At 33.6% G+C, this 20,725-nt stretch overlaps 3 protein-coding genes across 5 annotated transcripts; 1 reads left to right on the top strand and 2 right to left on the bottom strand.

Moving 5' to 3' along the window:
* The first annotated feature begins 499 nt into the window (after positions 1-499).
* Positions 500-1,510, top strand: LOC146953331 (uncharacterized). The gene is made up of 2 exons (XM_085708864.1): positions 500-948; positions 1,188-1,510. Exons 1-2 carry the CDS (start codon positions 610-612, stop codon positions 1,365-1,367), a joined length of 519 nt encoding a protein of 172 aa, XP_085564990.1. The 5' UTR covers positions 500-609; the 3' UTR covers positions 1,368-1,510.
* A 626-nt stretch (positions 1,511-2,136) lies between these two features.
* LOC146953330 (phragmoplastin DRP1C-like) lies at positions 2,137-9,285 on the bottom strand. 2 transcript variants are annotated; one of them, XM_085708854.1, is made up of 16 exons: positions 9,028-9,285; positions 8,849-8,912; positions 8,081-8,185; positions 6,861-6,962; positions 5,868-5,918; positions 5,698-5,759; positions 5,202-5,292; positions 4,982-5,046; positions 4,701-4,895; positions 4,468-4,587; positions 4,305-4,375; positions 3,889-4,114; positions 3,568-3,618; positions 3,152-3,395; positions 2,512-2,755; positions 2,137-2,388 (listed from the first exon to the last, which is right to left on the bottom strand). In XM_085708854.1, the coding sequence occupies exons 1-15, from the start codon at positions 9,157-9,159 to the stop codon at positions 2,541-2,543; spliced, it is 1,794 nt and encodes a 597-aa protein (XP_085564980.1). In that variant the 5' UTR covers positions 9,160-9,285; the 3' UTR covers positions 2,137-2,388; positions 2,512-2,540. The 2 variants fall into 2 exon arrangements, with proteins under 2 accessions (XP_085564980.1, XP_085564973.1); XM_085708847.1 differs by having other exon boundaries at positions 2,616-2,755; positions 9,028-9,282.
* A 923-nt stretch (positions 9,286-10,208) lies between these two features.
* LOC146953329 (microtubule-associated protein 70-2-like) lies at positions 10,209-20,545 on the bottom strand. Of its 2 annotated transcripts, none has more exons than XM_085708816.1 (11): positions 20,212-20,545; positions 20,030-20,115; positions 17,146-17,211; positions 16,888-17,058; positions 16,595-16,765; positions 16,336-16,491; positions 16,098-16,244; positions 15,905-15,976; positions 15,286-15,819; positions 14,993-15,186; positions 10,209-10,703 (listed from the first exon to the last, which is right to left on the bottom strand). In XM_085708816.1, the coding sequence occupies exons 1-11, from the start codon at positions 20,408-20,410 to the stop codon at positions 10,625-10,627; spliced, it is 1,875 nt and encodes a 624-aa protein (XP_085564942.1). In that variant the 5' UTR covers positions 20,411-20,545; the 3' UTR covers positions 10,209-10,624. The 2 variants fall into 2 exon arrangements, with proteins under 2 accessions (XP_085564942.1, XP_085564949.1); XM_085708823.1 differs by lacking the exon at positions 10,209-10,703 and adding an exon at positions 13,491-13,989.
* Between the last annotated feature and the right edge of the window lie 180 nt (positions 20,546-20,725).

Raw genomic sequence — 20,725 nt, 5'->3', positions numbered from 1 at the left:
AATCAAACCAACATATTATGTGTCTATGATTTCCTTAAGTAAAACAACTTCCACCGTAGATGTTCTAAGCTGAACAGAATGAAAACTATCAATAAATGTGTATTCGTATTATATTTGCTCATATTGAAAAAGTGTCTTAAGAGAATGTCATGCTAGTCCTTTGATTTTCTTTTTAATAAAAAATGTGACATATTTAATTTTCAATATAACTTTAATCAATTATTTTTAATTGTATCATCTAGTTAATATTATGTGCATCACACAAAGTAATTATTTTGCATTTATGATAATGAAAATACGTCAGTAATTAATAAAAAATTAATAAAATCGTCATTCCTTTTTTTTTTACTTATCAAATTTATATGAAATAGTTTTTTTTTTTAGAGAAATTTTATATGAAATAGTTAAATTTCATTGTAATTGTGGGATGGAAAAAATAGCTTGTTTGTGAGCCCAAAAGTGTCATTCCCAACGTTTGTGTAATTGCCAAAGCACTATCCCAACCTTATCTTCAAGACATTTCCAAATTCCTCCCACCTTTGGTTGTTTAAGCAAATAAGGTAATAATAAGTTGACAAAACACAAGAGCTACCATATTTACCATACAATATGCATCCTACTACACTTCCCAAGGGTATGGCCAAATGGACAATGATGCCATGGCCTAGGCTACCTATACCATTATCAATTGACAACTTTCCAACTCACAATGTAAGCTTGTGTTTTGACTTGAAAGAATTAGATTTGAGCAACCAAAGAGGTATAAGCCTTTGGTGTGGTGCAAGGAGGCAAATTAGATACCAAGATGAGGATGAAGATAGAGATGATGAGTATGGACACAATGAGGAGATTTCAAAGTTGGAATTCTATAGTCAATCAGCAAGAGGAGAAGCACTCATTGTTCATGCACTTGTGGACCAAAATGAAGTAGAAGTACTTATCTTCAAGGTAAGTTTGGAATTTATGTCAATAATTGCTTTTAAGAGTCTTGCTATCCAATAACCAATAAAACAAACAAATTATTTAAAAATATATGAATCTACTTCTTTTTTTTCTAATTAGAAAAAGGCAAGAAGCACATAAAAATTCTTGTGATTTTACCAAATTTTTGTTTTGTAAATGGTATGCTAATTACTCTAAAAATATATTTCTTGATAGAAATTTAGTGACAAACCATTTCATTTCAGGGGTTTTCTTCATCCTTGAGCTATGGTACTTCCCCTGACCCAACAAGAAGCATTCTTCCAGCCAGGGCAGTGATAAAGTCTATAGATAGAATAAAAGGGCCTTTTGACCCTGCCAATATTGAGTATCTGCAGAAGGATGTTCCATGGGAAGAATTCAAGACAAATATTCTTTCTAGCTAAAGACAGTGTAAATGTAATTAGCTTCTTAAAAAAAATCAATAATTTTTTTCTGTGATTTAATTTGTATACTTTGTCACTGTAACAAATTTTATATTTGTCAAACAAATATAACTATGAGATCATTAAAAATGTTCGACTTCAAATATTGGTCGCAACTATGGTGATTTGTGATTGATTGACTCAGAAAATTTTCACATTGAAAATTTGTCAAAATCAAACTCTTTTTTGTTGTTGAACCAAATTTGATGCAATGGACCATCATTGTGTGGCATGGTTGATATTAAATTGTGTTCTTAAGCATATGGTCAGAGATTCGATCTTTACCAAGTGTCTAAGGAAGAACCCCTGTTAAAAGATGTGTTCTCTTGGGTGAATTAAGGAAGAACCCCTGTTAAAAGATGTGTTCTCTTGGGTGAATCTCCGTACTTCGGACAATTAGTCTCTACCATGTAGTTGAGGGACCACCTCAGGCAACCAAAATACTCGGCGTAATGGATATGTTTTGACTCCTAATATGCTCCACCACCATCATCGCTAGTAAACACTCTTCATTATTGTTGGTCTGTATCTTTCATTACGATTGTCACTTCATGTACCTTTAACTATCACTATTGTAACCCGGCATCTTCCATCGTCATTGTTGCTCGCTCAATGCCCATTGACCGACCACCAAGATGGTCTTCTGTTGCCGTTGTTACCTAATAAGTTTATCAAAACATGTTTGTTTTCTTACCTATAACATTGTCTGTAAATTAACCTTACTAGATAGTTTTGTTTAGGAACATACTGTATTCAAAAATAGTAAAACAAGACATAGTAAAATAATCCTTTATATTTTATTTTTCCAGTTTGATCGACAAAATTGAACTCAACATTTGTTGCAACCTGTAACATTTTATTTCCAAGCCACTGAATCAATGTCATCCCTAGCTTGCTTGTACAATTCAAGCCTTTTAGCTAATTGTAATCTCTTTTCCATAAGTGCAGGATCTTCATCCAACATGTTCCCGAGTTGCTCTTTCTGCATTCACCACACATTTTTGTTTTAACCTTACCACCAAGATCTTATTTGTATGAGAGTCTCATAAACGCAAAGCGTACAAGTAAATACTAAAGGTACATATGTTATATGAGAAATTCTAACCACAGGCACTCTAATTTTCTTTGAACGTACTATCTTCGGTTGTTGAAATTTATATAGATCCCACTAAATTGAAAATATGTAAATAAAAAGATATAGACTCGTACCTCTTTTCTCCCAACTTGAACATAAAAGCGATTAAGCAATGATCTCTTTGCCTCTCTGACTTGACAATGAACCACAGCCTTTGGTATAGAATTTTTAAGTGTGTCACAGATCATGTTGATATAGGCATTAACATTTGATCCTGAAATAAGAATCATAAAATGTTTTTAACAACCTAAAATTAATAATGAGATTTTAAAAAGGAAAATCTCAGAATCATGAATTTCTGATTTTCACAGATTGTAAATATTGTAGAGTTAAAATCCAAAACAAGTAAGAATAGTAACAACCACTAGGTATGAAGAACATAATATCAGGTCATGGACCACATCTATAGATAAGAGAGTAGTACATAAGAAAGAAAGGTGATACGAGCTCGTATACTCAACACTAAAACCCTAGTAACTTATTATAATAACTTTTAACAGCATTTCAAACATCCGTGCCACAACACTTAAACTCAAAATAAAAGAATTATCAATGAATTTTGTGGCTTTCATGTAGTGATGACTGAGGAGGGGTTTATAAAGTTACTTACCAATTTTCCTGAGGTGATTATCTGTGTAGTTGTCCAGATTGGGATTAGGAGTATTCCGATTTGGGTTCTGGTTCGGTTGATCTTGTTCAAGATGAATCTTCCGAAAAAATTCTACTGTTAGATAGCTAGACTCCATATCAACTAGCCGGGTGACTGTCTTCCTACTTTCATCTCGGAATCTTTCCAAAGAATCGTTTGCAGCTGTGGCTATTTCATTTTTAAGTGTTGGAAACCTCTTCAATTCCTGCATGCCGTTAAGTTATAACAGTATATTATTTATTTTACCTTTGACTTCCTGAATCTTGAGTGAATTAAGGGGTCATTTTAGGTGATATTAACATAACTAACATAACGACTAATTTCAAGATATTATAATATTTTACTTATATTTTAGCACAACTTAAAGCATTGCTAACCTCAGTTGCTGCAACTGCCTTCCGCACGAGTTCCTTTAAAACCAGGTGGACCTGAAAGCAGATGACAATAAACAATTTCTAAGTAGAGAAAAAAGGATAAGAGAAATCCAAGGAGGAGGCGGTATTTGCAGAAATTCCAAACAATCAAGTCATTAGCTAATCTAATGGCTACAACTCCAGGTATATGAGTGCACCGGCACTACGTAGATGTACTTTGTCAGCAACACATCCATATTAGACAAAATTGATCGAAGAATAAAAGTATTAGAGTTTCCCGCATATAACAAATATTTAAACAAAACATAGAGTTAAGAGGATTACAGCATCCACAGAGGCATCAGCTGGGCCTTTGAAATAGCTTAAACATCCTTCAATAAGTCTTCTGTACCCTTGCTCTGGAGCAATCAGATGGGGCTGATAACCATCTGCTTCTGTAACGACTCTCTGGACATTTTTTATGGAAAGGTGTCGATCAAAGGGGAGCTTTTTCAAAGCCGCTGGTAATTGATTGTCAAAAACGCCATAAATTTTGTCCCCACCTGGACGTCTGAAATTCCAATTGAAAACTTTTTATATGCATATGAACCAGATTATCAAGAAACATGGATTATCATAGCTAGATATCATGTTGTATGTTACTCAATCACATGGGAATTGGCGTTATATAAAAGGGAAGCTATATAAAATTAGTCAACTACAGTTAGTAGCTAATGCTAAAACTCAACAAATGCACTTACCCTCCATCGATGTGTTCCTTAAATACTTTGTCGAATGCTCGACACATCTCTAAAATAGTGTATAGTTGGGCCTATGGAAAAAAAAAAGACACTACTTAGACTTCAGAAATCAAGTAGTTTCAAATCTTAGAAGATTGATTTCAACAATGGTCTGAGTTCTGACCCCTGAATCCACAGCTATAGGCCTGCCAATACGGTCCAACTCTGCATTAAGCTCGTCAATGGTTTTATTTATTAAGGCAATGATACTAGGAATCCGCTGCCTAATGACAACCTCCAGATGCTGAAGTGATAAATGCCGGTAAAGGAAAGAAAGGAAAATCACTAGTCATTTGATGAATTACAGCCAAAAAAGCACTTGAGGGAAATCATGTGAAATAATTTTGATGAGAATACCTCCGATAGAAGTTTAGCAAGATATTCAGCACCCATTTTATGTGCCAGATGTCCATATTCGGGGCTCGTCTCAAAATATTCACGCTCCTTTTTGCGAGCAATAATCATGTCAACATTTTTATTAATATCAGCTTGTGAACGGTTAACAATTCCGACCCATGGATGCTGCAGCCTGTAATGCTTTCCTTCCAGAACCTATAAGATTCACATGATAACATGACTCAATTTGGTGTCGAAAATCAAAACAAAAGATAACCATGACTTTGTTTGAGAAATTATACATCAACGGCATTTGTTCCTTTATCCATAAGATCAAGTTTTGTCAACACTCCAAATGTTCTTTCACCTGAAACAAGAATAAAATAACTATTGTTTTCCAAAATGAATCTTGCCTAAAACAGAAAGGCAAAGAGAGAGAGAGAGAGAGAGAGAGAGAGAGAGAGATTGATCAATGGAAACAGTATCTAAACTTGAAATTCGATCAGGCATAAAATGACAGACCCGAGGGATCAACTTCTTTTGCAATTTTGATTGCATCTGAAGTGGCAATATCTTGGTTTGCAGGAGAGATGGCCAATATAATGCAGTTAGGCTGCACAAACATAAGACTCAATCAGATCACATTTTGTTTTCAATACTCATCACAAAATGTGATTGTGTTATAATTTTTTTTCTCTTTTAAAGATTTGTACATTTGAAAACTGTGAAAACAGGATACGTATATTTGAAAACAAGATGGAACTTTTGTACTTGTTAATGAAAACATAAAAGGTTGGTTACTTGAACAAGGTGTCGTCTTTAAGTTTCTGTCTATGATTTTCACTGTTGAAGCTTAATGATTGTTTACTTGAACATGGTGTCCTCTTTAAGTGGAGTATACTAAATAGAACTAATGTTCCTCCTTTAATAGCTTTGATTTAGTTAATGTATTGAAGCATGCTTGTTTATTACAAATTTCAGTCGTATCTACTTATTCTTAAATCAAGACAACAATTACCTTCTCAATGTATGAACGGACCATGTTTTCAATATCTTGAACAATACTTTCGGACTGTCCCTCTGTGTACGAAGCATAAATTCTGTTATTCAAACATTATTATGATGATTCCTCTCAAAATAACAACAAATTTGTCTGAAATTGTTAAAGAAAATGTGTGGAAGTGTTACCTACAGCAACCTTTGTCAATCCAGGAAGATCTATGAGGGTTAAGTTCACAACTGCCAACAAAACCATGCAAAATAATCATGCAACTCCAATTAAAGTTCTAGCAAAATAGGACATTGTCTATGGAAGATACTGCCATTTTATGTTTCACAAGAAATAAGAAAATTTAGACTGCCTCACTTGAGGCGCACAAGTGAGCAATTTCCCCAAGAAGAAGGTGAAGAAAATCTCGCGCAAAGGCATTTTAGGGACGAGGATCATATTCTTCCACCTGCGAGGTCCTCATCCCCGATAAGATTGCAAAAATATCCTTATATTGTTGGAACATAAGAAACTAAACCTCCGAGACGAGAATATCATGACATTATACGATATTTTCCTTATATTCTAACAACGGACTCTAGCTTACGTTCCTCCGAGGCTCCTATATAAGTTGACATTACCCCAAGTAAAAGTACACTTTCATTCACATTCTATACATCCATCTCCCACACTTGACTGACTTGATTGTCAAGGTATCTGCAAGTGGCCACCACCAGGACCTCCCCCAATTGTGATCTATCTTAGTGATTGATCTGTTCAACGTTTATCTGTTCGAACATATCAATGAGCTTTTCTCATCTCTTTCATCTTTAAAGTTATCCATAGAGTAGCTTCTTACAAATTAAGTTATAATGTTTTTTTTAAAAGACCAAAGAAAGCAAATTAAGAAAAACTGAAAAAGAGAAACCCCACGGCTCTCCTTTCACACTGGATCAACCAGTCAAAACTTAGTTATTCAGATACGTGCCTTCCTCATATCTGACAAAAAGTCCTTCAATATTTAGAAGAGAACATTATTTCAACTAATTTACTATAATTAGCTTTACTTTTCAACACCTTCGGCCGCTAATTGCTACTTTAAACCGCTAAGTAAAACTGGTAAAAATGGTTATAAAACATAAATAGAATTGTTTTCGTCTATCATGTTATGAAGGGGTAATGTAAATAAACACCATTTGGAGAATGTATGCTGAGTTGAATTGGAATGTTTGAAATTGCCTTTGACTTCCCAGTTATACGATCTGTTTCATCTGAAATTTCCTGCCTTACAGCAGCTGCATGGGACAAAATAGAAAATCAAAGTTCAGTATCTCTTTTTTTTTTTTTTTGACAAAAAGTTCAGCTAATATCTACAATTAATATCTTTTTCATGAACAAACTATCCCATAAACATATTACGTAAATGATTTTGTATTATATCGATGATAATCCTCCTTTCATCAGGGACTTTGAAATTGAAATAAGAATAAAGCACAAGCTCACCTATCTTTTACTAGAAGAATGGGTCAAGAAGGTCTGAGACACTGTCATGAACCAATTATCTAAAAGTTTAAGTGGTTAAGAGAACATACATGGATGTTTTCATATTATATATATAACAATCTTTAATGTCAATATCATTTACATAAATTCCACCATTTTCATTTGTCAAAAAACAATTGAATTTAAAAATGAAAGGGATATAATGTATAAATAAAGGCGACTTTCTTGTGGAAGCGTGTAGAAGAATGAAGAAGCTTCATCGGTCTAGTAAATTTTGGGTCCAAAAACATGTCTTTGTTGTCTATATGGCTTTTGGAAAATGCAAGTCAAAGAATGATATGCATCTTACATACCACACTCATAATAGGTATTTTTAGACCAGTTATGTATATCAAATATCAAATATAGATTTAAAGGGAACATTTCTTCCATTGAAGCATTTACATTATCTCCTACAGCTATCATATTTTAAATGCACCCCATCGAAAATCTATTTATATTCAAGAATCTTTGGCTCCTTTGCGGAAAGATACCTTATCTTAAGGTTTCTGTTGCCCATGTTAGACTTTTCTATTTTATCGTTGATTCTGAAGAAAACTAACTATGTCGCATATTATAGCAAATCGGGTGGAGTTTTGTATCATACTACCTCCGGTCCTATTTATAAGAAAAAATTGGGTCAACAAAAATTGATGTATCTGGTTCAAAATTCAGTCCAAATACATCAACTTTGATTGACCCAACTTTCTCTTATAAATAGGACCGGAGGGAGTATTAAGCAACAAAATTGCAGCACACGGTTAAATCACCATCATCAATCGAAGACTAAAATATTGGCATTTGCTACTTGATGCCGGAAGCTTATCATTACTGAAACATTAAAAGAAATGTTCTTAGAAACTTTATTTACCAAAATCAGTGTATCTCTTTCTAGGTGCATGAAGAAACTCGGCATAATCCTGTCCATCATCTGTCTTGTGTAGTTGCAACACTAATGGCCTCCGTGTGACAATACCTTGCAAATAGTTATTAAAAATAAATAAATAACCACACTCTCCACACATCATTGAAATGATATTCATCTTCAAATATAAAGAAAAAACATCATGACCACCATATCATAAAGGCATCTACTAAGAGTGTGTTTGGAAGAACTTACATATGTTATTTAAGTTTATCTTCTGACAAACACATATGTAAGAGTTTGGAAGAGCTTATGAAAATAGTTTATGACATGTTCATAAACTGCTTTAAGCTTATTTTAATAAGCTCTCCAATATATGAAACAACTACAGCTATCATTTCTCCTACAGCTATCATTTCTCCAATATAACTACTTACTTATATAGGTGATACCGCAACTCTCTCTCTCCCTAAAATTGTCATTTATAATTCTATCTCATCTCTAACGCAACATCCTCATCTCAACTACGATTATTTTATTCTCGTGTTGGTTCGTAACATGTATAATACACATTTAATTAAGTTGTCGATCTAAATGCACTCAATGATTTTAATCAAATACCACGTTCAATTCCATTGCTCAAACTTGATATCAAGGACATCAATAAATAACTAACTACTATGATTTAGATTTTGATAAACAGATAATAATCAAAAAAATTAAAACAAATTAATCACAAAATGCTAATTAAGCAAGCAACGGTTAATTACATACCAGATCCACGTGGTAGAAAATCCCTTCCAACAACACTCTCTAACACTGACGATTTCCCTGAACTCTGGTATTCATTTTCCACATACATTACAAAAAATGAATCACACAATATACAAATAAATGTTCTAGATGAAACACACATGTATGATATATAATTATCAAAATGAAAAAAGTGAGACCTGTCCACCAACGACGGCGACAGAAGGAAGAGCCTCCCAGAGTGACAAACCCTCACCTCCATGATCACCCAAGACAGTGCATGCACGTTGGATCTTGTTGATCAGACCGATCAAACTCGTCATAGTCGCCATTTTTGAATCAGATTAAGATTAAGATGAATGAATGAATAATAGTGAAGAATGTATAACCGTTTATGGATCAAAAATTAGAGAAAATGAGAATGTGCATTCAAAGGGAAGAGATAACTGAAAAACGGTTTTTGCAGTTATTGCTGAAATGGAATTTTCACTTTCACTTTCACATCTCTCTCTTATTTTAACCATTTACATATATATTTTAGACAATAAGTAATAAATATTTTTCCAACCATAAAACATGAATCCTCAACCTAGGTTGGCACCACTAAGGTAACATGCGAGAACAAAATAAATATATCAAATACTATTATTATTTTTCTGTTAATCATCTAATTCCAAGAGAAAAATATTCTTTTGTCAAAAACAAAAAAGAGAAAAATATTCTAGTAACCTGCGGGTCATCTTAAAAGTAAGTAAAGTCTGGTTGATGATTGTTTCAAACAGAATTTAAATTTAGATTCTCTTGAATGTTTCATTTTTAGATGAAATTTATTAACCACATCAATTTTTTTTCTCGAGTAAACCACGTCAATATTATATATACTAAAATATGTTTTATTTAAGTCTAATTTTTTTTTTTGTGGGGTTATACAACTCCATGACAAATGTCCTTAGGACATTTGTTAATAAATTAAATGTAGAAATATTGTATTAAAAATTGTATATCCAACTTCTTGAAAAGTTTCAAAATTGTTTTTCTAAAGATAAATTTTTTATTTTTTATTCCTCAACAAGTGTCATAATGGCACATGTCACACGCATGACAAATGTCCTTAGGACATTTGTTAATAAATTAAATGTAGAAATATTGTATTAAAAATTGTATATCCAACTTCTTGAAAAGTTTCAAAATTGTTTTTCTAAAGATAAATTTTTTATTTTTTATTCCTCAACAAGTGTCATAATGGCACATGTCACACGGGTGCAATACCCCAAGTTTAATTGGAGCATCGCAATGGTTAATTTTATAGAACTCATTTTTGTTTGAACCAAATTGGTTCATATATGAATCTACCGTAAATGTTTTGATGATAACAAATCAATGATAAAGAAAGAGAACAATTTATCTAGTAAGTTTTTGTTAAGTGAGCAAAACAGGTTCTCTAGAAGCATAACTTTTAATTTGGATCACTTGTATATACAAGTAGCATATGGAGTCGACACATGAAGTGTGAAAACGACTAGAGTTTGCAAAAGACAAAGAAATGAAGACTAAAATCCTCTGATGACAAGAAAACATTTGCTGCCTTCGATTAGAAGATTTCTTAAGGTTGGTTGAGTTCTTCACAATACTTCAAGAAAAGACATCTTATATTGATCCTCCAGCTGAACTTCAAGTACAAATTACAAACACCACAATTCAAGGGAAAGTACAAAAAATACAACCTTGAATCTATAAGAGATTCTTCAAGTAGTCTTGGAGAGGTTTAGTGAATACTTGGTTCCTCAACAACGTTTTTTATCCAAGATTATTGGGAAGTTCGGAGATTGTAATTCTGATGGTATGACGAGAACTGATAAAAAATACTCCCTCCGTCCTAAAATGTAAGCAAAAATGGATCAATATAAGTTGATGTATCTGGTACAAATTTTGAACCAATTTCACTTTATATAATTTTTTATTTAAATTCAGAAAAAACAAATTTCAACCGTCTATAATATATATATATATATATATATATATATATATATATATATATATATATATATATATATATATTGTAGAAAAAATTATTGTTACAAAAATTTCCAAATTTATTATCACATTAACTTTTCTTTTGTGATATCAATTCAAATAAAATCTAGGCCAAATATCATTTTCGGTCCTTTAAGTTACATGATTATAACAAAGTTACTCTTCAAGTTTTTTTTGTTACAAATTGGTCATTTAAGTCATAAGATATTTGCACCATTATCCTAATTTCATCAAACTTAATCAAAAAGTGTTTATGTGGATGTTTAATATTAAGTTGGGTTGCCCAAATTCATTGCTCTCAAAACTAGAGCTCATAGGTCGGCCTTGATTCAAAACAAAATTGGCCGATTACTTGATTTATAATATTGTTGATCAAATATTTATATGTAAAATTAGGCTTGAATTCAAAAACAAGAAGAAGAAAATGTGTATAAGTAATCATGTTTGATGCCATAAGCACTTTTGAACCTACCATCTTAATGTTAAATGGTTTATAAGCACTTTTTAACGAAGTTGACTGAAAAGATAGATGATAATGTAATATTCTAGGACTTAAAGGACCAATTTGTAACAAAAAATAACTTAAAGGACCAATTGGTAACAAAAAAAAAATTAAAGGACTAATATGTTAAAAACATATAACTTAAAGGACCGCGGGTGGTATTTGGCCTAAAATCTAATAATTTTAAATAATTCATAAAAATAAAATAATTTGTAACAACTTTTCTTTGTTGCTCTTGTCAAAAAAAAACTTCTCTTTGTCAAAAAAAAAAAACTTTTCTTTGTTATACATCAATTGATATTGAATATTCAAATATATCCACACAAAAATTATGATTTCTTGTTACTTTCTTTACAATTGTGTTGCCACCATGGCTAGGAAACATGTGAAACAAATAATATGAAACTTGCTTATAAACAAAGGAGAGGGATCTCACAACTCTGTGATATTTTGTCCTTTGTTATAATTTTTAATCCTTCTTACATAACTCGATGAAGTTGTCTCTGCAATTACGCGTGAATTTTTTTTTTATACATACACGTAAAAAAAATTGATAAGTTTGAATGTGGTTCATGAACCTTGACACGTAATTTCCATTGTTAGCATAATACTGGCATGCTCCTTTTTAACACGCACATTTCCATTAATTTTTTTTTTATGCATGCACGTAAAAAAATTGGATATGTTTGAATGTGGTTCATGAACCTTGATACGTAATTTCCATTGTTAGCATAATAATGGCACGCACCTTTTTAACACGCGTCTTTCCATTAATTTTTTTTAATATAATACGCTAACTTGACATTATAAAATATGGTAAAAGTATACTATTGAATATCTTTTCGATTGTAATCTCAAACAGGGTTGGCAAGGCACGCACCTTTTTAACACGCGTCTTTCCATTAATTTTTTTTAATATAATATGCTAACTTGACATTATAAATATGGTAAAAGTATACTATTGAATATCTTTTCGATTGTAATCTCAAACAGGGTTGGTGAAAATTGCGCTATAAAATCCAAACGCCACTAGGCAAATAACGCACACAAAAATTCTGATTCTTGTTACGTTCTTTGTAGTTGTGTTGCGAACATGACCAGGAAGAAGGTGAAACTAGCTTTTAAGCAAAGAAAGAATAATATCGCGAATGAGCTTTGTGATATGTTGTCCTCTCTTGTAATTTCCAGCCCCAGTTCTCGAACAGAGGTCTTGCCGGATCTGGAGAGATCTAACAAATTGTCTGAGCTAAAGGCTAGCTTGAAGGAAAAAATTCTACCAGACGACCTGATAGCTGAAGTATTGAGAGAGTGCTTCAATAAGCTGGTTGAGAAGGAACTGAAGAAGTATGATATATAATAAAATTGTAGCACTTGATTGCTCAATTGTTATTTTTATTTAAAATAAAACCATCTATTGTTATTTTAATGTTATTTAAATCGTCATTTTGAAATTTGAATGTTGTCCAAAGTGGCATTGCCTCTTTCACTAGTGCATTTGAATAAAAAACTCTTAAATTTGAATAAAGTTCATCGTAAACTTTGTTTTTGCAATTCTTCTATCAAGAGTCACTGCTTAAATTTGATATTTCAAGGCAATCAGAACTATATGAAACAATATTCAATCTAATAAATTGTTTTATTTGCCTCTTGCTCTTCAAATAAAATAAAATAAACGAAGTTCTCTGCAGAACCCATTAATCTCTTGAGCCAAAATCCGTTCTGCCAAACGGCAAAATCCCTTGTCTGAAGTTTGGTTTAGTTGGGGAGCTCAATTCGGACTCGGCTTGTCTTAATTCGGCTCATAAGAATATTTCAACCATTATTCGGCTAACACTGAAATACCTAGGTCTAAACACAAGTGCTCTCTCTCTCTCCCTCTCCCTCTCCCTCTCCCTCTCCCTCTCCCTCTCCCTCTCCCTCTCCCTCTCCCTCTCCCTCTCCCTCTCTCTCTCTCTCTGATCTTGCAAGTGCTTTAGGAAGATTTGGAGAGTTATAGTTTTTTTTTTTTGGAGGAGAGTTTATAAACCTCGGTTAAGTATTGAACTTTCAGTGAATCTGCAAAAAAAAAAATTACTTTTGCTTTGACTTTGGTGATAATTTACAGGTTCACATTGAGCGGATTGCTGCTTCAATCAAATATAGATTTAAGATCAATTTGAAATTATGAACTTGTAAGTTATAACACAACCAAATATGCTTAGATCTCAATCTAATTACAAAGATATTAAGAAACCTGAATCAGTGCAATCACAATATCTGCGTATTGCAAATATATAAACTACAAAAAGGAGTTAAGGGAGAAAGGTACCTATACAAACACACACCACTCAAAAGAAAAGCTGAAAGGCTAACCCCAGTTAATGGTCTTCCATTGTCTTCCTTCTTAGCCGATCTCTCTAAGCAGAGGATGCAAAAGTCTAGGTCAGATGCATATCAATTCCTAAAATTGCTTTCTTGTCCCTGATCCATGGACAACATAAGAAACTGGTACTCCGCGTGCCAGATAAAAACAGAGAAGGGCAGAGGAATGATGTCTCTGATAGTTTACTTAATATACTCCCAAGTGCCACCATAATAAACTCATTGTTATTGGGTGCTGCGTGTTAATCCTCTTTGTGTCACATTTCTGTCCAAATATAAATGAAAGACTCAATTACGAGGGGGGAAATCAGAAAAATGTAAGGGGAAGACGAAAGAAAGCAAAACACTCAGATTGTTGTTCAGTTATTGTCTCTGTTGAAATAAATAGATTGAAATTTAACTGGTCGTGAGTCAATAAAACAAAGATTACTCAATGATAAAGAAATTCTCATCTCAGTAATCAGGTTCACTAAAATGACCAACATGCTGCCAAGTATTTGCTAATGCCAAAATGTAGACAATTTAAAGATGAAATCAGGGAAGATGATTGACCTGAGAGGACTCGACGTTACAACCATAAAATTGATCAATTTTTCTATCCTTATTATGTGATAGGTGTTTTTTTATAAACAAATGTTGGTAAGTTGTTAATGGTTATGTCGATTTTCAGGGATTACCTACTGCTTATAACTTTTTGTGTCTCTCAGCTCACCAAATGAGCTGCCTACTTGGAACTGATATGGGGAGTGTGGACTAACCATGCAAGACCAAGTGGATTTGCGCACAATTTAAAGTCAATGCAAACTGCATAACACACAAACTTGGTTGCCTACTTGGAACTGATATGGGGAGTGTGGACTAACCATGCAAGACCAAGTGGATTTGCGCACAATTTAAAGTCAATGCAAACTGCATAACACACAAACTTGGTTGCATTTTTCTGTTTAACTTCAATCACCACAAAATGAGGTCCAGGTTGAAAAAAATGTATAGAACATTGTCTATCGGGTAGTCGGTTGGCGGTGACAAAAAATAAAAGTACATCCTGGGCGGGCCTATTAAAAGTGGGACTGAATCCATTATGAAATACCCTTGAAAGTAGCAGTAGTAAAGCAAAGAATAGAATAAGACAAAAGAATGTTAAAATCCCCAACCTAAAACCAGTTGTAGTAAAAACCAAGTAAAATGAATAATATGCCAATAACTACGTATTAAAGCAAGGAGACACAAAATAAAAATAATAACAGCAGTACAACAATAATATTTACCTTCCAGAAATTAGCTGGTTCTGAGCACTGTTTACAGGGCCCTTTATATTGCTGAACCGCTTTGCTCTGTTCTCTTGTACTTTGTCGACACGCATAGCAGCTACCTCCTTTTCCATGGAAGCTACTTCCCTTCTCATCTTCTTTGCCTCAACTTCCATGGCTTTGGTCAACGTATCTACCTTCCTTGCTAACATCTGACAGATAATGATCATTGCAAACAGTTAGCAATTATCAATAAGATGTCAAGGAATAATACCCAAAAAAAAGAAACAATTAATAAACTAAACACTAACCTCAATGGCATCATCTTTATCTTTTAGGCTTTGATCTTTTTCATGACCAGCTTTCCTCAAGGCAACGACCTCTTTCTGCAAGAGGTCATATAAAACACTTGGAATACTATCCTCTGTATCTGCCGGTGGGAAGTCATTTGGCTTATCACCTGAATTTCCTTTCCAATTATCATCCGCCTCTCTCTCTTTGGTTTCTTCGAAAGATTGGTTGAATGAGTAACTTTGAGGTGCTCCCCTCAGCACCGTTTTACTTCTTTCCAGTGTCCTTGAGCCACCATCAAAAGATTTAGATGTTCCTTTAGCACTCCTCAATATTGAGCTAGATGATAGGGATGACCTGAGTTGAGGGGATGGTGTTCTCTTAGGCAAGAATCCATTAGAGGTTAATTTTGAGATATTATCAACTCCACCTAGTGATTGGCGACGAGAAGAACCATTGTTCATACTTCTTCCCTCTGCGGTGCTGCGACTACTGCCGCTAGAATTTCCCCTCAAACTCTCCTCCAGCACTTTGAGCCGCAATTGATATTTTTCCTGAAAAAATAAAAATAAAAAATATTACCTTAAATAATTTCAGAACTAGTTTTCGAGGTTAACAGATAGGGAACCAGATCATTACTTTCAATTGTGCTTCAGACTTTGCAGTGCGCTCAACTATAGCAAGCTTATCACGAAGTTGCTGCATTTCCCCCTATAAGAATGCAGTTCAATAATGAGTGCAAGCAGTATTTAGGTGAAGACAAAGAAAGGAAAACTTTATATCAAAAAATAAATAAGGAAGACATAAGCAAAGTAAAACAAAATAACATTACCTGCAAGAATCGTCGCTCTTCAAGCCATTGTTTGACAGGCATGACTTTATCATTAGAATCTTTCCATTCATTTGCAACCACAACAGCTACCCTGTTTGCTGTTACCTTGGCACGGCCCAACTCTCTATTAAGTGTTTTTCGTTCTTCCTAAAGAATGTGAAATAAACCATGTAAAATTAATGTTATAATCAATAAAGCAACTGGGAGACTGAACTAGCTGAAGACTTAAACACATTACATTCATTTCTTGAACTTTCCGTTGATAATCTCTAACTGCATTTGCTGCTGCACCACCTGCAAGGACTGACTCTTCTAGCTCCCTCACAGTTTGGGTGAGCTTTTCAACCTCTGCCACCTTTTGTCTATGCATTCTGTCCAAGATTTTGTTTTCTTCCTGAAAGAAGTGATGATGAAACCTCCGTTAAAAGTTGCATGATTACAGTTCTAGTGTACTGTGAAATTTAAAAAAATAAATAAATCGTCCAAGATTGCGATACCTGGCAAATCTCAATCTGTTTCATCAGCTCTTGATTTTTGTTTTGGAGATCATCCACCATGGAGGCCTTGGCCAAGGCAAACTGAACAGTCTTTTCAGCTTCAAGTAGTGCAGCTTCTTTGGATTTGGTGAGACGATCTAAAGCTCTGTTGTCATCTTGTAGTTTAGCAATCTGTAGGGAATATACAGAAGAAAATAAAGCCAAAAATCATTAGTCATATGCCAGATTCGGTCCCTCCATCAATTCTTTCTCGCCAGGTATTGCAATATAAACTCAAAAGAACAAGGAAATACCTCTTGCCGAGCAAGCTTTAGTTCAGCCTCCAAAGGAGCAAGAATTGCTTCGATCGGAGGCATGTCATCATCCTTCTGAGCAGCATGGACCCTCCGAAGAGTAGCTTCTGCTGCAAACTGAGCTGCCATTGATGCTTTCTTTTCATCATTGATTTTTTTTATTTCAAGATTCTGTCAGAAATATTCAATTTAGTTAAAAATCATGCCACCTAAGAACACAAATAATTACTGAAGTTGAATTAGGGCTCAAAGCAATACTTTGGTTTCTAATAGTGATTCCGTTAATTTTAGCTTCCCATCAACCTTTGACAGCTCTTCAGACAGCTAAAATACAAATAAAAAGAACCAAGATAAGTTACATTTCATGTTGATATAAAGCATTCAACAAAACGATATGAAGATATTGCAAAAATTGACATAAGAAAAAAAAAGTTTACGCATGATAGAGGCAAAAGGTCAATGTCAAATAAACGGATACAAGATAATGCAAAGAATGATTTGTAAGAATATATGAAATATCTCATAATATATTTGATATTATGTCAGTGTCTTGGTTTATTTTCTAAGATCATTTTATAATCTTGAAATATTTTAGATTATTTCTTATGATTAGCTTACATATTACTTAGATACTATTTTGATTTGTTTCCTGATTTCCCTATTTATTTAGGATTAGGAGTCTTATATCCCTATACATAGGGTTAGGGTTTAACCTTACTATCTTCTCAAAAACTAACAATAGATCATTTAAGTCTTCTTGAAAACATTCTCATTTACTCAAAGACTAAGGAAACTAGCAAATTAGTAGGGAAAAATACAAAAGCTAAGTCTTCTCGAACAAGATGAAGTCAACTACTCAGATCAAACAACACCATAATGTCTTGCCATGAATCAAATTCAATGATAGAACATTTAAATCTAATCTCTCCTAATTATTTGGTCTGTGGCTTTTTACTCTTATTTTTTGAACTATCCTCCATATGATCTACCCTCCTTGCTAGTGCTTTTACGAGTCTCCACTACACATGCCCAAACCAAGTAAGACCCAATACAAAACTCTCATCTTTTTTAGAGCATATATGTTATCCCAATTTTCACTTCAATGATTCATTCATCCATCATAATACTCTCATCTCAATAGCATTAACCTTAATCTCTTGCTAGCTCTTCGTTGCTCAACACAACATTTAATATTTGGGTTGTATTATAGTTTGGCAGTAAATTTTTCTTCTAAGCTGGAGTAGTACTTTTCTGCCACATATCAAAGCTTTTCATTTCTTCATTTTTCAACCTTGCTTGTATCTTCTAGTTTACATCTCATTCTGTCTCTATCATATGTATAGTGGGCAAAAGGTACTTAAGAGACATGTGGTATGATATGCTCTACAATTTTCACCTCAAAACTAGGATTTGTGAGTCTCTTGCTAAACTTGCATTCCATACGCTCTCTTTAAATTTTCTTTGCACAAAAGTAATGTGCTCCCAAACCTCATCTCCATGTCCTAACTTTCCATTTTTTTCCCTTCTCCGTGCACTCTAAGACTATATCATCCACAAAAGCATTCATTGTGTCATTGCCTCTTAGATAGGAACAATTAGCACACCGAGAACCAATACAAAAAGATGATGGCTCAAAGTAGACCTGTGCTGCAAGCCTATTATGGGGAAATATTTTTTGTACCACCACCTTCTGTTCTTACGCTAGTAGTGACCTTTTCTCTATACAAGCACAACATAGAATTGATGCACAAAAATATATGACACATAACAAACAAACTAAATGATGACTTCAAATAATCAAATATACAATAATCCTCTAAGAATAAAACAGTTGAATCTCAAGACTTGATTTATAGGCGATGACAAAAACATCAAAAGCAAAACCGATAGTATCAAGAAGTCAACACAAACCTAGAACTAAGAGTGAATGCAATGCCATGTAAACCAAGGGAGGATAAAGGAATAAAAGGTCCCTTTAATAAGAATAACACGATTAAAATTCTTTCACTTGATAATGTCAAACGTAAAGTTGGAAAAGTCTAATTAATGCTTCATAGGATTTGGTTGGCGAGTAAAATAAATCAGAAAAAATAAAATATTAAAAGAAAAGAAGGGAGTAATAAAGTAAATGTTTTTCCAAGAGCACTAATTAAAAATATAAAGCATCAAATAAAAAGTAAAAATAAATTACTTTCATAATGTTTTTGCTTTACAACATCTCGTCTTTTAGCATATCAACTATCGGACAATGGCTTTTCTTTAAAAAAAATTACTACTGAGAAACTTTCCTTATATGGTCAAGTCAACACAACAAAAACTTTTATCAGAATTCACAATGACTTCAGTTAGTTCCAAATTTATATGAGACAGTTTCTTTGAAAGTCAAAAAAGAAACTGATAGAGAAATTGCACAAAAATGTGAAAGGTAGTAAAAGACAGTATCGATGCAAATGTCAAAAGGAGTTTCTTCTCCTATGCATCACCCCTCCCTCACTTAAAAGACAAACAAATGGAAAATATTCACCCCATTTTTCAGCTGCAACTTCAAAGTTCAAACATGGTAACCACACCAATAATATGATCCCACCAGGAAACAAAATAATAGTACCATATTTACAAGCTCAATTCCTCACAAAACAAGCCCAACATGTAAATTAGCGATTACTTTTTTTTGTCTAAAGACAAAGTGACGAGCACCACCTAAAAACTCACACACACACAAAGGGGAGATCCCAGTTCGAACTTGGGTAACCACGAAAAATATCCAACCTAACAAATCTCAGCATTGCCAGTTGAACTAAGTCAACCAAGTCTTACAGACATAAGTTAGCAATTACTAGTAATTAATTTAACCAAATAAACTCCCAAAAAAAAAAAAACATAATAAACAAATGGATAAGTTTCTAGCATAAACATTTCTAATCGACGATATGTCTGATGTCTGTCCAACAGTGTTTGACACCAACACAATACCGACACATGGGATTACATTGAATTATGTCATTTTCTCAAATTATTATCCGTGTTTACATGTGAGTGTCGTGTATGGTGTCCATATATCATAGATAGTAACAAACTTGAATCAAACAATAAAAACATCAATAACGCCAAAAATAACAACAATTGAGAAATCAAAAGTAACCTCTTCAACAGCTTTTTCTCTCAACCGTTCAGAATGCCTCAACGCTTTAATCTCAGCTTGTGCTTCCGATAATTCTCTATCCTTATCTACACAAAAACAAACACAAATTAAAAAAAAAATCCAAAAAAAAATTAAGTAAAATTCAGCTGAAAAACTCTTCGGATCGAGCAACATTTTCGCACCTCGAACTTCATTCTCAAGCCGATTAAGCTCCACTTTCACTGGATCCGAACCGTGCAACAAATTCATGAACTCATCAGCATCCATACTCTGCTGTCTAGCGGAACCGCGTCTCCTCGACGAAGTTCTACCTTCTCTAAACGATCCAGAAAATGGTGCCGGAGTCGCCACCGCTCCTCCGTCGCCGTAAATCTCCTCCATCGCCGTCGATCTGAAACGAAACCCTCACTCGCGCATTCAAATTCTCGCGAGACGAGATATTGAGATTTGAAATGACGCACGCGTGCAGAGAAAGAACAAAATAGAATGTGACTCTCTTTCTTCTTCGTTTTGTTTGTTTCTATTCTTTTTTCTTTCTTCTTTGAAATTGAAATGTTTGTTTGTTTGTTTTCTCTCTCTAGATTAAGGAATTGATTGAATGAATAAAATAAGTTGAAGTGTTTAAGCGCTTTGTGTTTTGAAGAGGTTTATGATGATTTTTTATTGTTGATTTAAGCTGAAATAGTGACTACTGAG

The sequence above is a fragment of the Medicago sativa genome, chromosome 1, assembly GCF_051527215.1.
Source record: "Medicago sativa cultivar Bolivia chromosome 1, Bolivia_mono, whole genome shotgun sequence".
Taxonomy (NCBI): domain Eukaryota; kingdom Viridiplantae; phylum Streptophyta; class Magnoliopsida; order Fabales; family Fabaceae; genus Medicago; species Medicago sativa.
The sequence above is the reverse complement of the archived record's forward strand: the minus strand, read 5'-3'. Positions and strand labels throughout refer to the sequence as shown.